This window comes from Taudactylus pleione, unplaced genomic scaffold (genome assembly GCF_031769625.1).
Source record: "Taudactylus pleione unplaced genomic scaffold, aTauple2 ptg000046l, whole genome shotgun sequence".
Taxonomy (NCBI): Eukaryota; Metazoa; Chordata; class Amphibia; order Anura; family Myobatrachidae; genus Taudactylus; species Taudactylus pleione.
The window spans coordinates 17,337,525-17,350,072 of NW_028284448.1; the positions used below are offsets into that span (position 1 = coordinate 17,337,525).

At 45.2% G+C, this 12,548-nt stretch overlaps 1 protein-coding gene across 3 annotated transcripts in view; it reads right to left on the reverse strand.

The window, feature by feature from the left end:
* The window catches only part of FRK (fyn related Src family tyrosine kinase), a 144,684-nt gene that overhangs the window by 9,807 nt on the left and 122,329 nt on the right, over positions 1-12,548 (reverse strand). For all 3 annotated transcript variants that reach the window (XM_088460497.1, XM_088460499.1, XM_088460498.1), the window contains exons 6-7: positions 6,150-6,331; positions 2,112-2,271 (exon numbers count right to left, since the gene is read on the reverse strand). In XM_088460497.1, coding sequence (XP_088316623.1) covers positions 2,112-2,271; positions 6,150-6,331 — 342 coding nt within the window. The remainder of the gene's footprint in view (positions 1-2,111; positions 2,272-6,149; positions 6,332-12,548) is intronic.

Consider the following 12,548-nt stretch of genomic DNA (forward strand, 5'->3'; position numbering starts at 1 on the left):
GATGCATCAGTAGGGCCGGCCCACCTGAGCTAGGCATGCGCAAAAGCTCCATTCCATCTCTTATACTGCATGCTGTGGCTGCAGGTCTAGTAAAATCATATTATATACCATAACTATTGCTACTGGGAAAGAGGGTTTTTCAGGCAACTGGAAAACCCCCTGTATTTGTCGATAGTGTTCACGCTACGCTGTATCAGCGGGGCACCGCGCCATGCCCGATTTGAAGTAGCTGAAATGCACCCTGCCCTTATTGCGGCACCCCTCTGAATCACCTGTCCTCAACTGTGGGCTGCAGTATCTCCTTGGAAGGGGAGGGGGGGGGGGTTCTGGTGAAACAATTGCCAGAGAGTGAATAGGTGCTGTGTGCATGTATGCATCATCTATTCACACTGCAGGGAGAGCTTGGGAGCAGACCAGCATCTCTGTGAGTGCTGGACACACCCCCTACAGTGATAAAAAGGGGGCACGTCTCAAGGACACTCCCCCTTTTCTAATGACTACACCCATTTTTGGGCGCACACGGAGCAGTGCCCTTTACTGAGAGAGGCCCTGTCCACCCTAGAAGGAACACTATGCCTATGGCTATTGGAAAGCTTTTATTAACTTGTTTTAGTTAGTAAAGGCTTCTTCAGGGTATCTAGTAAAGAAAACGAAGGCCCTGATCTAGAGATGGACATAAATCCAAGAAAATCTGCATTGTTACACTGCTGTTGTGCAGAAAAATGCACTTGCACTTAGCATTTTATGTGAATTATACTCAGTGTCGGACTGGAGCATGAGGGGCCCACCGGGGTAATCAGTGGTAAGGGTCCATGCTTAAGGGGTGTGGTCATCCACCAGAGGGGGTGTGGCCTGCCACCACAGATGCTTGGCTAACCGTTAGGCAAAACCTGGTGTAGTTTCTATAGAAGTGAACCAAGCCCCCTTGTTAATCAGTGGTCCTGCTCCACCAGGTAACTGACTGTCTAATAGTGTAACAATTTATAATTTTGGGTCTGAAACCTGACACCTAGAGGAGGGGGTGGGCCCACAGGCAGTGGGGCCCACCGGGGATTTCCCCTATACCCCTGTGGGCCAGTCCAACCCTGCTTATACTTATACTATGGAAAGGCGGATCTGGGGTATAAGCTTGCAAGGTCAGTACAGCAGGGACAACAAAAGACAATCAGGTCTGTAAAAAATGTGCAGCCCCCTTGTTCCACAAGTTCCAGAGCATGATGTAGCTTATGGAACAAGTTTCAGTAAGCTTAGAAGTCATTGACTGCTTGAGAATGCTGCCACTTGTGAAATTATAATCACCAGCATGTTCATGGCTGCCATACTGTGAGTTTCTGTGTTATAGAGTGCTGCTTGGGTATACTATTGCTCTTGCAGGGGTCCCTCTTCCTGCATTGTGTATCTCTAAATAAAGCCCTAATATTTCTTTCTAAAAACATGATTCTAAACTTATTACATATAGGCAGGTATTTAATTAGCAGCGGGGTTTACCCCACGACTAATTGCCGGCCAAAATCCCCACGGCGCGGGGAAAAGTTATTCAATAAAATAACCCATTTACTGTGCTGAAAAATCGTGACTCACGCGGAAACACATTGATTCCCGGTAAACTTTTTTTCCCCACACGAGCCCGATTTGGTGGTTTTTATGCGGATTTTACCTTGCACCTCCATGAGCTGCGAGGTAAAGTCCGACTGCAGGGACTCGCGTGCGAGGAATCCCCGCTAATTGAATAGGTCCGGCTAATTCAATATGCCCCATAGAATCTACTTGATGGCATACGTCCAAACTGCACAGGACAGTCCCAACTTGTGGGAAATTGGGAGGCATATCACTAATGAATGAGTGTCACATGCATCAGAGAAGGTGCCTCTGGGTGTTTTAGAAGAAAGGGATTGAGACTGAGGGCAGTACAGTATTATAGAAATGTGAAGCATGTCCACTAAGAGCATGGCCATGTCCACTGGGGATCTGACCACACCCACTATGACGCCCACACACCATCATGTTCTGACTTCTATCTTCAGCATCATGGCAGCTATAAGATGGTATGATACCAAACATTAACATTCTATCCATGGTATAAGCAGAATTATAGTGGAACTTTAACTTACCAGGGTAAGGCATCTTTCCATATGTTACTATTTCAAAAAGAAGGATACCAAATGACCAGACATCAGATTTAACACTAAATTTGCTGTGTCTGACTGCTTCTGGTGCTGTCCATTTAAGAGGAAGCTTTATGTCATTTTTAGACTCGTAAACATCATCACCCTTGAAAAGTAAAATACAGTTAGAATGGTTTATACGTTGTGCTGGAGATTTAGAAATGGAATCAAATAAATATAGATATACCGTACTGTACAGTAGAAGTAGAATAACTTGTACAGTTTATGTTTAATGATTGAAAATATTACATTGTGGTATGAGGATCATTTTACAGCAAGAGGCAGATTGCAAAGATTATATGGTATGTCATAAGATTTTACACAAACTGTAATAAAGTTACATAGTAAATAATATATGTAAATGTACACGGTGGGAACCTACAGCTTAACCCTGACCCCATGTACTGGCAAGAATAACATCTTACATGTTCTTACACTTTACTTTGGTCTTGTGGGACAAAAAAGACTCTTTAAGAAGTTTTAATGATTCCTTTCTAGATGTTGAACTTTTCAGGTGAATCAGATAAAAGTACAGATGTTAGTAGGTCTCCCACTAGATTCAGGGATCTAGTTACTAAGCAGTGTTAGGAGACAGAGTGAAAAGTGATGAGTCTGTAATAAGGTGCCAGCCAATCAGCTCCCAACTGTCATCTCACAGGCTGTGTTTGAAAAATGACAGTTGGGAGCTGATTGGCTGGCACCTTATCCACTTACTTATCACGTTTCACTCTGTCTTCTAACACTGCTTAGTAAATAGACCCCTAAGTCTTTGGGGCTGCTTCTGAGTGACACATAAAGTGGCTGTAGTTGCGGCAGCCACGTAAGACTGCTTTACTACTTCATGCTAATGCCAGTATGCAGTATCCATTCAACTAATGAGCAGCACTGTGTACGCAAGAGGAGGCCCGTGCCACCCATTAATTTTATGCCATCTGCCACAACTGTTATCACTAGTACCTGCACTAGCACCAGCCCCATGTTGGGAGCAAGAGATCCGTCAGGAACAGGCTGCCCTTGTCTGTACACACAGGGCCGGCCGGAGCCTAATATTGTTGGCAAGCGAAGATATATTTTAGCGCCTCTTGGCGGAATTTGCATTTGCCCAAGGTGCGTGCACCCGACAAAGGAAAGAGGTGTGGACTCATGGGAAAAGCCATAATCACAAGCGCCGCCCCATAACTCTAATCATGCTGAGTACATGCCCAGTGCTCTTGGAGATGCTGGGCATGCTCCCAGTCCCTTTCTCCAGTCAATAGATGCCGCATGCATGCACATGGCATCTATTCACCATTTCCCCCCACATCTGGGACACTTTCTTGCTAAAATCAGGATGGTTGGGAGGCATGCTAAAGGCGAGGTCTCAAAAGAAAGGGGCATGGTCACACAATGGTATCCCCAATTCAAACTACACCACACTGTAGCACAATTTTATTCACATTACACCACACATAGTGCCCCTGATTCACATTACACCACATAGTAGCGTCCCTTATTCATGTTCTGACAAACAGTTGTGCCCCTTTTACACAATGCCCACAGTAGTACTGCCCCTAATACAATGCCCACAGTAGTAGTGCCCTTAATACAATGCCCACAGTAGTAGTGCCCTTAATACAATGCCCACAGTAGTAGTGCCCTTTATATAATGCCTACATCAGTAGTGCCCCTTACACAATGCCCACAGCATGGTACCCCTTATGCAGTGCCCCCAGTAGTGGGGCCCCTTCTGCAATACCCCCATTAGTAGTGGTCCCATTAGTAATGCCCCTGCAAGAGTGCCCCCAGTGGTAGTGCCCCCAGTAGTAGTGCCCTTGTAATAATGCCCCCAAAAGTAATGTTCCCTGTATTAGTGCCCCCAGTAGTAATGCCCCCTGTAGTATTGCCCCCAATAGTAATGCCCCCTGTAACAGTGCCCCCAGTATTAATGCTCCTGTAATAATGCCCCAGTAGTAATGCCCCCTGTAAAAGTGTACACAGTAGTAATGCCCCCAATAGTAAGGCCCCTGTAATAGTGCCTCCAGTAGTAATGCCCCCTGTAATAGTGCCTCCAGTAGTAATGCTCCCAGTAGTAATGCCCATGTGGTAATGCCCCCAGTAGTAGTGCACCCAATAGTAATGCCCCTGTAATAATGCCCCAGGAGTAATGTCCCTGTAAAATTGCCTCCAGTAGTAATGCCCCCTGTAAAAGTGCCACCAGTAGTAATGCCCCCTGTAAAACTGCCCCCCCTAGTAATGCCTCCTGTAAAAGTGCCTCCAGTAGTAATGCCCCCTGTAAAAGTGCCCCCAGTAGTAATGCCCCCTGTAAGAGTGCCTCCAGTAGTAATGCCCCCTGTGAAAGTGCCCCCAGTAGTAATGCCCCATGTAAGAGTGCCTCCAGTAATAATGCCCCCTGTAAGACTGTCCCCAGTAGTAATGCCCTTGTAAGAGTGTCGCACCCACACAAAAAACCCACACAATACTTACCTTAAACCCCGATCCTGCGTATGCTGCTGTCCGCCGCTCCTTGGAACTGTGGGGGGGAGCCAGAAGCCGGAGTGAGCTCTGGCTGCCGCTGTGGGGAAAGAGGCGGGCGCCCACCGGTAATTAAATCTCAGCGGGTGCCACCAAAAATGGAGCCTACCGGCGGCGGCCAGGAGGGGGGGTGGAGTGTGGTAGCGGAGCGGGGGGGGGGTGTGGGAAGGACTGTGGCACTGGGGACTGAATTGTGGCCCAGCGGCTAATCACAGCGCCCTATGCTGGCTGGCGCACTACGCACCTGCGTAGTCTGCATAACGAGCGGTCCAGCCCAGTGTATGCATGACTTTACTAAAGTGTGGGTTTTTAGAAGGGAAGACGTTGTTGCCCATAGCAACCAGATTCTAGATACTATCTTCTAGAATGGGCTAGATAAATGTTAAGTAGAATCTGATTGGTTGCTATGGGCAACGTCTCCACTTCTAAAAACCTGTACTTTTGTATATTTGGGACAATAAGTCTGTAACAAACAATGAGGGATATGTTTACTAAAGTAAGAGCTTCTGAGAATATTCTATCTTTTCCTTCTTATAGTACAAACCTTGACTGTATTTTATCCTCTGATTATACGGTCACATTGAATTACCTGTTTATTTCACTTGTACTACAGTACTATTGTCAGCAGCCATGCAAATATTTTGGTTGTGCTCCGCCTTTATCCCCTTCTTTATAATATGTTCTATCATGTAACCCTTTCCCTTAAAAAGCCCATAAATACTGATAAAGCAAATAAATAGTGTATAACAATTATACCTAACACCAGCAGATCGCAGAATATTAATCTATACCTCTAAACTCTCTTAAACATGCAAATTCTTCCTGTATCTTGCCAGTACTAGCATATCTATCTAGGTTGCACTGCAGAACCATACATTCAATGTCTGCCTCAACTCTAATACAGTCATATGTACTACAATACAAGTATTAATGCAGCAATGTTTTGTGTTCTTTTATGTCATCACTCTAGCTTGCACATAGCATTTATACAAATGGTATGCGGTCACATTGCCGGTGGACAGAATGCTGGGTGTCGATATCCCTCCGCCTGGCAAAATGCCCTTATCATCCCATACAAATACCTAGAGACAGGGACATAACATTCAAATAGCCTGGATAGACCAGTCATCCACTCCAGAGGGTGCTGTTCTGCTCTTTTGATTATACGTTGGCATAGTGATAGCTTATCTTGGCTTTCAGTTACAGAACCGACAGCCCAAACTTGATTTTAGTGCATATGCACTGCAACCACACAGGCACAATAAAGCAGAGAGGGCCTATGAAATGAATGGTCCACTATCACTGGCTTCTTCTCACCACCAGGACCCATTGTAGCCACAGGGGCTGCACTGGCAGTAGCTCTGCCACTGATTGCAGACACATAGCTTATTTCCTGGGCTATGCTACCTGTATGCCTCCAAAATATCAGTTCTATGAAAAAAGGAAGTCAGGTTTTAAGAATTCTAGCTGTACCTCAAAAACTCTTGCAAGTCCAAAATCTCCTACTTTGTAAACACAATTTTCACCAACAAGTACATTTCTGGCTGCCAAGTCTCTGTGGATGAAGTTTTGTGTTTCCAAGTATGCCATTCCTGAAGCCACTTGAGCACCCATGTCCACCTGATGAGGCACTTGGATTGAGACCCCATTATCATCTGTAACAACAGCAATGCATTAATATTGTTTAGTACAGTATATAACAAAAATATCTTTATTACAATTAAAACATACTTGTCACTTTTGCTGTGTCATCTTCCTAAGATCTAATAGAGTTATAAAAAGGGTATTAACATATACATACAGGTCACTTCTCATTTCACTGAAGAGGCATAGGCCCTCATTCAGAGCCGTACGCTCTGAGCAGAGCGCACGCTCTGAATGAGGGCCGGGCTCCATTTTCATGGAGCGTCCTCCTGGACGCTCGTATAGCTGTGGGTCACCACCCACAGGCTATACGAGCGTGCTTTGTGATGGCCGCGATGGTCGAGACCATCGCGACCATCGAAATTGCGAGCCGGAGCCTGCGGTTGAGGTTTTCAACCGCAAGCTCCGAAGTGATTTTGGCTCTATCAGAGCCCAAATCACTCCCACTGACATCACTAGTGATGTCAGTGGGCCGGCTTCTGACGGGAGGCGTTCCCGTGGGAACGCCCCCGTCAGGGAGGCACGCCCCCGGCACGCCCACCAAAGGGGGCGTGCTGTCAATCAACATTGACAGCACGCCCCCTTTGATCGGACACAACGAGCGAAGGACTTTCCTTCGCTCGTCGCGTCTGGCGCATGCGCACGACGGAGCTCCCTCCGTCGTGCGCATGCTCAGTGCATAACATCGACCCACTTGCGAGCGGACAGCCGCTCGCGAGTGGGTCTGAATCAGGCCCATTGTCATTTACTATAACCAGTGGTCATATGGTGGTATGTCATTCTGCCACCTACTGCTTTCATTGTAAAACTATATAACTTAATGTGTAAGGCACTGCGGAACCTTTGTGGCGCCATATAAATAAAGGATAATAATAATAATAATAATAATAATAATAATAACTCTATTCTCTTGCTTCTCGCATATTCCATATCGCCACTTCTAAATTTCTACTGTGAACACTGGGCCTGATTCAGAGATAGATGCTAATGCAATCACAGCTGTGATTTCATAAACAATGCAGCTGCGAAAATATGCTAATAGTTAGAAAGCTTACCCGAGCTTAAAGATGCCTACTGCTGCCTTCTCATATGCGTACTACATTGTATACCTGCATAAATATCGGTAACATTGACGCACATCGAGAGGCCATCTTACCCTTGCGGCAGGTCTAACCAACCGCAGACTCAGCAGCTCTCCTGACACAAAGAGCTCTCATGCTGCGTAGGAGATTGCAAAGCTAATTTATGCACGCCCATGTAACAGCATTCAAATGGTCAGACACGCCTGCATTTTATTAACCACCACCCATTACCTCTCCCACACGCTGACTACCTGTCACTCACTTTGCAATGGATTCCTCTGTGCATCTGTAATCGCAATGTGATCACTGTGCATGTACAGTGCGGCTTATACGCATGCGCGCTGGCAAACAATCTCTCGAACTGCGTACGTAAGTGCCATTGCGTCCATTTCTGAATCAAGCTCACTGACCATAAAGTAATTTGTTTTTGATAATAGATGGGTAACACACTGCCACTACATATTATAAAGGTATTAGAAGTCGCTGAGTAGTTCTGTGGTCATATATTGGCAGGAGAACAGCAACAGTGTCTTCACATACATCACAGAACTCCAATGACTGGAACTTAAACTGGGTACACACTGAGCAATGTGTACCCAGAAGATATGTCAGTCCAACGGGCCAACATATCTGATCCTGGGTATACATCAGAACGATGTAATGAATGCCGAAACAATAACTCGTTCCATCCTTCATTACACTGCATGGCGCAGAGGGCCTGATTCAGAGCCGCTCGTAAGCGGCCGCTCGTTCGCTCCGAGCGATGTTCGCACATCTGCGCATGCGTATGGGTCGTAATGCGCATGCGCCAACCAGTCAGTGCGGTCGGAAATCGAGCGCTCGCAAAATAGCGAGTGCCTGCTAACTTGAGTGACAGGATGAGGCGTTTGTGGGTGGTAACAGGGGAAGGTGCTTGAAAACGGGGAGTGGAGATCCGAACGCAGGCGTGCCAAACGGTCAAAACGGGCGTTTTAAGGGTGTGCATAATTAACAAAGCAGCGTCATCGACCACGTCACTTGGTTGTTTCTTAGCCTGAACTGTTCGCATGATTCCAGTAGGAAAATCCTACCACAAGCACTGCGAGCAGTTCAGACGCCTTTCGATGTACTCGATTAATCTAATAAACAGCGGAGGATGCGAGCGGCCAGGGGGCGTCTTTACAAAATAGCGAGCGCATGTTTCATTTTCGCTCGCTCAGACATAGAGGCGTCAACAGACCGCAAAGAGCGAGCGCTCAATTTAAATAGCCGGCCCCTTTTTCTGAACGAGCGAGCGCAAATGGCGTCCGGCTCTGAATCAGGCCCAGAGTTCGATAATGTCAGGTTTAATGTGCAGCATAACAAACCTGTTGACATGGCATGTGACCACAGGAACGTGCATATGGTGCATACACACTGAACGATATGTCCAAATCACGACAACATCGTTCTAGTGTGTACCCAGCTTTGTACTGTATTGTATATATGTAACATTTTATGTTGTAACTGATTGCGCAGATTATTATTAGGTGATTATTATTGCAGAGCAGAATGGTATTAGTAAAATAATTACTAGATTGTAAGCTCCTAGGAGCAGGGACCTCCTTCCCACTGTCTCACAGCCTTCTTCTCTAGCACTTCTATGACAGCCTTCACCTTCAGAGCTGTACTGTGTATGGAGAATTGTGTTGCTAATTGTTACTTGTGTTCTGTTTATATTTTGGTTACTGTATTGTAATGTAATGTTCTGTTTATATTTTGGTTACTGTATTGTAATGTAATGTTCTGTGTACCCTTTACTGTATGTACGCCGCTGCGGACCACTTGTGGCGCCCTATGCGTTCCTGAGGCATACATTCCTGATATTTCAAAGAAGGAAGATCTCACTCTACATGACTGTTTGGAAGTGATTTATAAGTATATGTATCATTCAATGTTCTATCATTAAGAATTATTCTTCCCTATTTATATGTTTATGTTTGGCGCCATCAGTTATATAGTATCCATTTGTTGGTAGAAATTGTATGCGTATCTGTTTGTCCTTTATGCACGGCAAGAGTTTTGTACCTAGCTCCACCAAATTTGGCATTATGGTGTAGTTTGACCAGGATTAGGATTTTGGCTATGTTTCAAGTTCGTCAGGTCCATGGAGGTCTACATGGATCCCATTAAGTAGGCCATGGACTCTCTGATTTGAAATTTTGGTTTAAGCAAGTTTGCTCAGGATGTCTTCCAGTGCCTAAAACTCCACTGATCTGAAGGCACAGGCTGATATGTACCAGTGGGGGGAAGGCAGAGCTCCAATGGAAGAGCAGTGAGTTTGAGGATCAACTGTCACACTGCGCCTGCACTGACAGTTACTGATTTCCTCCAAGCACATTTTCATATGCCATGGTCTCAAATGGACAGGTTACTATTCCTGCAGACTTAGGGGAAGTTGTGAAAACAGCACAATAACTGCAGATAAGTATTTAATTATCCAAATGTACATCAACACTTCAGAAATCACAAATGGCTAGTGAGTGTGCAATTCTTGCATCAAAGAATGAAGTAGTAAACAAAATCGGTGAGACAATATTGCAGGAACTGATAGGTGAATTTGTCATTTATAGATCAATTGACATTGTCATTGACCCAGACCAAGCTGTACATTATCCAACTGAATTTCTAAACTACCAGGAACCACCAGGGATGTCTCTGCACAAAATATTTTTGAAGGTTGGTGCACAAATCATGCTGCTTAGAAACCTGGATGCTCCAAAACTTTGCAATGGAACAAGCCTTTGCATAAAAACTCTCAAAGCCCATGTCATTGAAGCCACTATCATAATAAGATAAGATGCAGGAGAGGATGTGTTCATTCCTCGCATCCCACTCATACCAACAAACATGCCATTTGAATTCAAGAGCTTGGAATTTCCAATCCGACTCTCTTTTGCAATGACCATCACTAAGGCCCAAGGTTATTCTTTGAAGGTAGCAGGTATTAAACTGTAAACTCCTTGCTTTTCCCATGGGCAGTTGTATGTGGCATGTTCAAGAGTGGGGGCCGGGGTGCCGAGAGGGGGGGAGAGCGGGTACTGTTTACCCGGGCTTCCTGAGGGGCCCGGCGGGGGCCAGGTCCGGCGCTGCCCCCCCTCCCTTCTCTCTCCCACACAGCATGTGCTGAGCTGCACTGGGAGACTGCTCGTGGCTGCTGAGCAGCAGCCACAGGTGTCACCTATCCCTGTGGGGGGGGGGGGGGACGATCACACTGATCACGCCCCCCCTGGCTTTGCGCCGGACTGAGTGGCTCACAGCCCCCTCCCCGGCGCGCAGCGCCACTTCGCTGCACTGGAAAAGTATTTTTTTTTTTTTTAAAGGGGGTGTGGCCACACCTCCTGCGATTCGGCCACGCCCCCTCTGTACCTGGGCCCAGAATAGCTCTCTACGGCCCTGAGTGGGGGCTTACAACATTCTTTATACCTCAGTGTTGCGGTAACAGTGTCTATATACTTTATATAAATGGATAGATAGGTCCTTCTCAGGACTAAAACCATGTAAGCAAACAGTGTTTTATTTTTGCAAGATCAATGGAATGGGGTTATAGGCAAGGACAATGTAAAAAATTAAAGCTGCAGATGTACATCAACATCCATTCTTTAACCCGGGCAATGTCGGGTATCCTAGCTAGTATTATATATCTAGAGTTCTTAGTAAGTTCAAGTTGCTGCTCTATGCTATATAACACTGATTCAGAAATGGTCACATATGCCATCGCAGCTGCATTTCTATATGCAGCGGATGTGCCAAAATATTACAAATGTAGCTGCCCTGGCAATTTAATGAGACTATGGGGCATATTTATCACAATCTGCATCTCAGATGCAGATTAGCTGTGATAAATTCGCCCAATATTGCAATGCAATATTTGCATACATCACAGGGATGTATCAAAAATCGCATGCAGGGACAGAGCTTGCTATAAAGCTCTGTCCCTGAAATACACTAAACACACTTTTCACTATATTTTTAGCAAAAAAATACAGTGAGGTGTCTGCGGATGTGCCGTTGGCTCTCCAACGCCGTCCCCCCGCAATCGCCCCTGCCTCCCCCAAAGACCTGCCCCCCCGCAATTGCCCCCCCCCCCTCACAATCCCCTCTCCCTCCCTGGGATCCCCCACCACTAAAGCACGGCATGCTGAAAGTGACAGAACAATTTACCCTGCTAGCGTGGCCGATGTGGGGCGGAGCCAATACGTCAAGCCCCGCCCCCATATGACCCGCGAATCGCGGAGCCTAATGAAGGGAACAGCAGCTGTATAAAATTTAAGTGTATGTGTACTGTTTTATTGTTTATATATGTGTATGTATGTGTATATGTGTATGTATGTATATATATGTGTGTGTTTATGTGTATATATATATGTGTATGTATATATGTGTATGTATGTGTATATATTATATGTGTATGTATGTGTTTGTGTATATATGTGTGTATTATTGTATATGCAGTATGTGTTTGTGTGCATATACTGTGTGTATGTGTGTGTGTGTATATGTGTGTGTATGTGTTATTTTATATACAGTATGTGTTTGTGTGTGTATACTGTGTATGTGTGTATATAATATGTGTATGTGTTATTGTATATACAGTATGTTAGTGTGTGTATACTGTGTATGTGTTAGTGTGTATGTATGTGTTAATGTGTATATATGTGCTAGTGTGTGTATACTGTGTATTTATATGTGTTAGTGTGTATGAGTTTATGTGTGTGTATACTGTATATGTGTGTTAGTGTGTAAGTTATATAAAATATATGTTTGCTACATATATATTATATGTGTGTGTGCGTGTTTAATGTTTGGCGGGGGAGGGCTTGGTGGGGGCCCCACAACTTAGTTGCCCCAGGACCCCCACAAGCCTTAATCCGGCCCTGGCCACACAGCGGATCACAGGGGCCGGCTCCCTGTCAGAGCAGAGCAGGAGTCGGGGAACTGGGGGAAAACCCTAATAATGCCATCTGAAGATGCCATTATCATCATAGGGCTTTCCCCTGTATTTTTTCACAATTTATTTTTAATACATTTCAGGCAGAACGCATTTGCCATTACAAGTATAGGAGATGCAATCTGCTTGACCTTTAATACAAATAAAACATTATTTTAGTAAAAATAGTGTTATTAA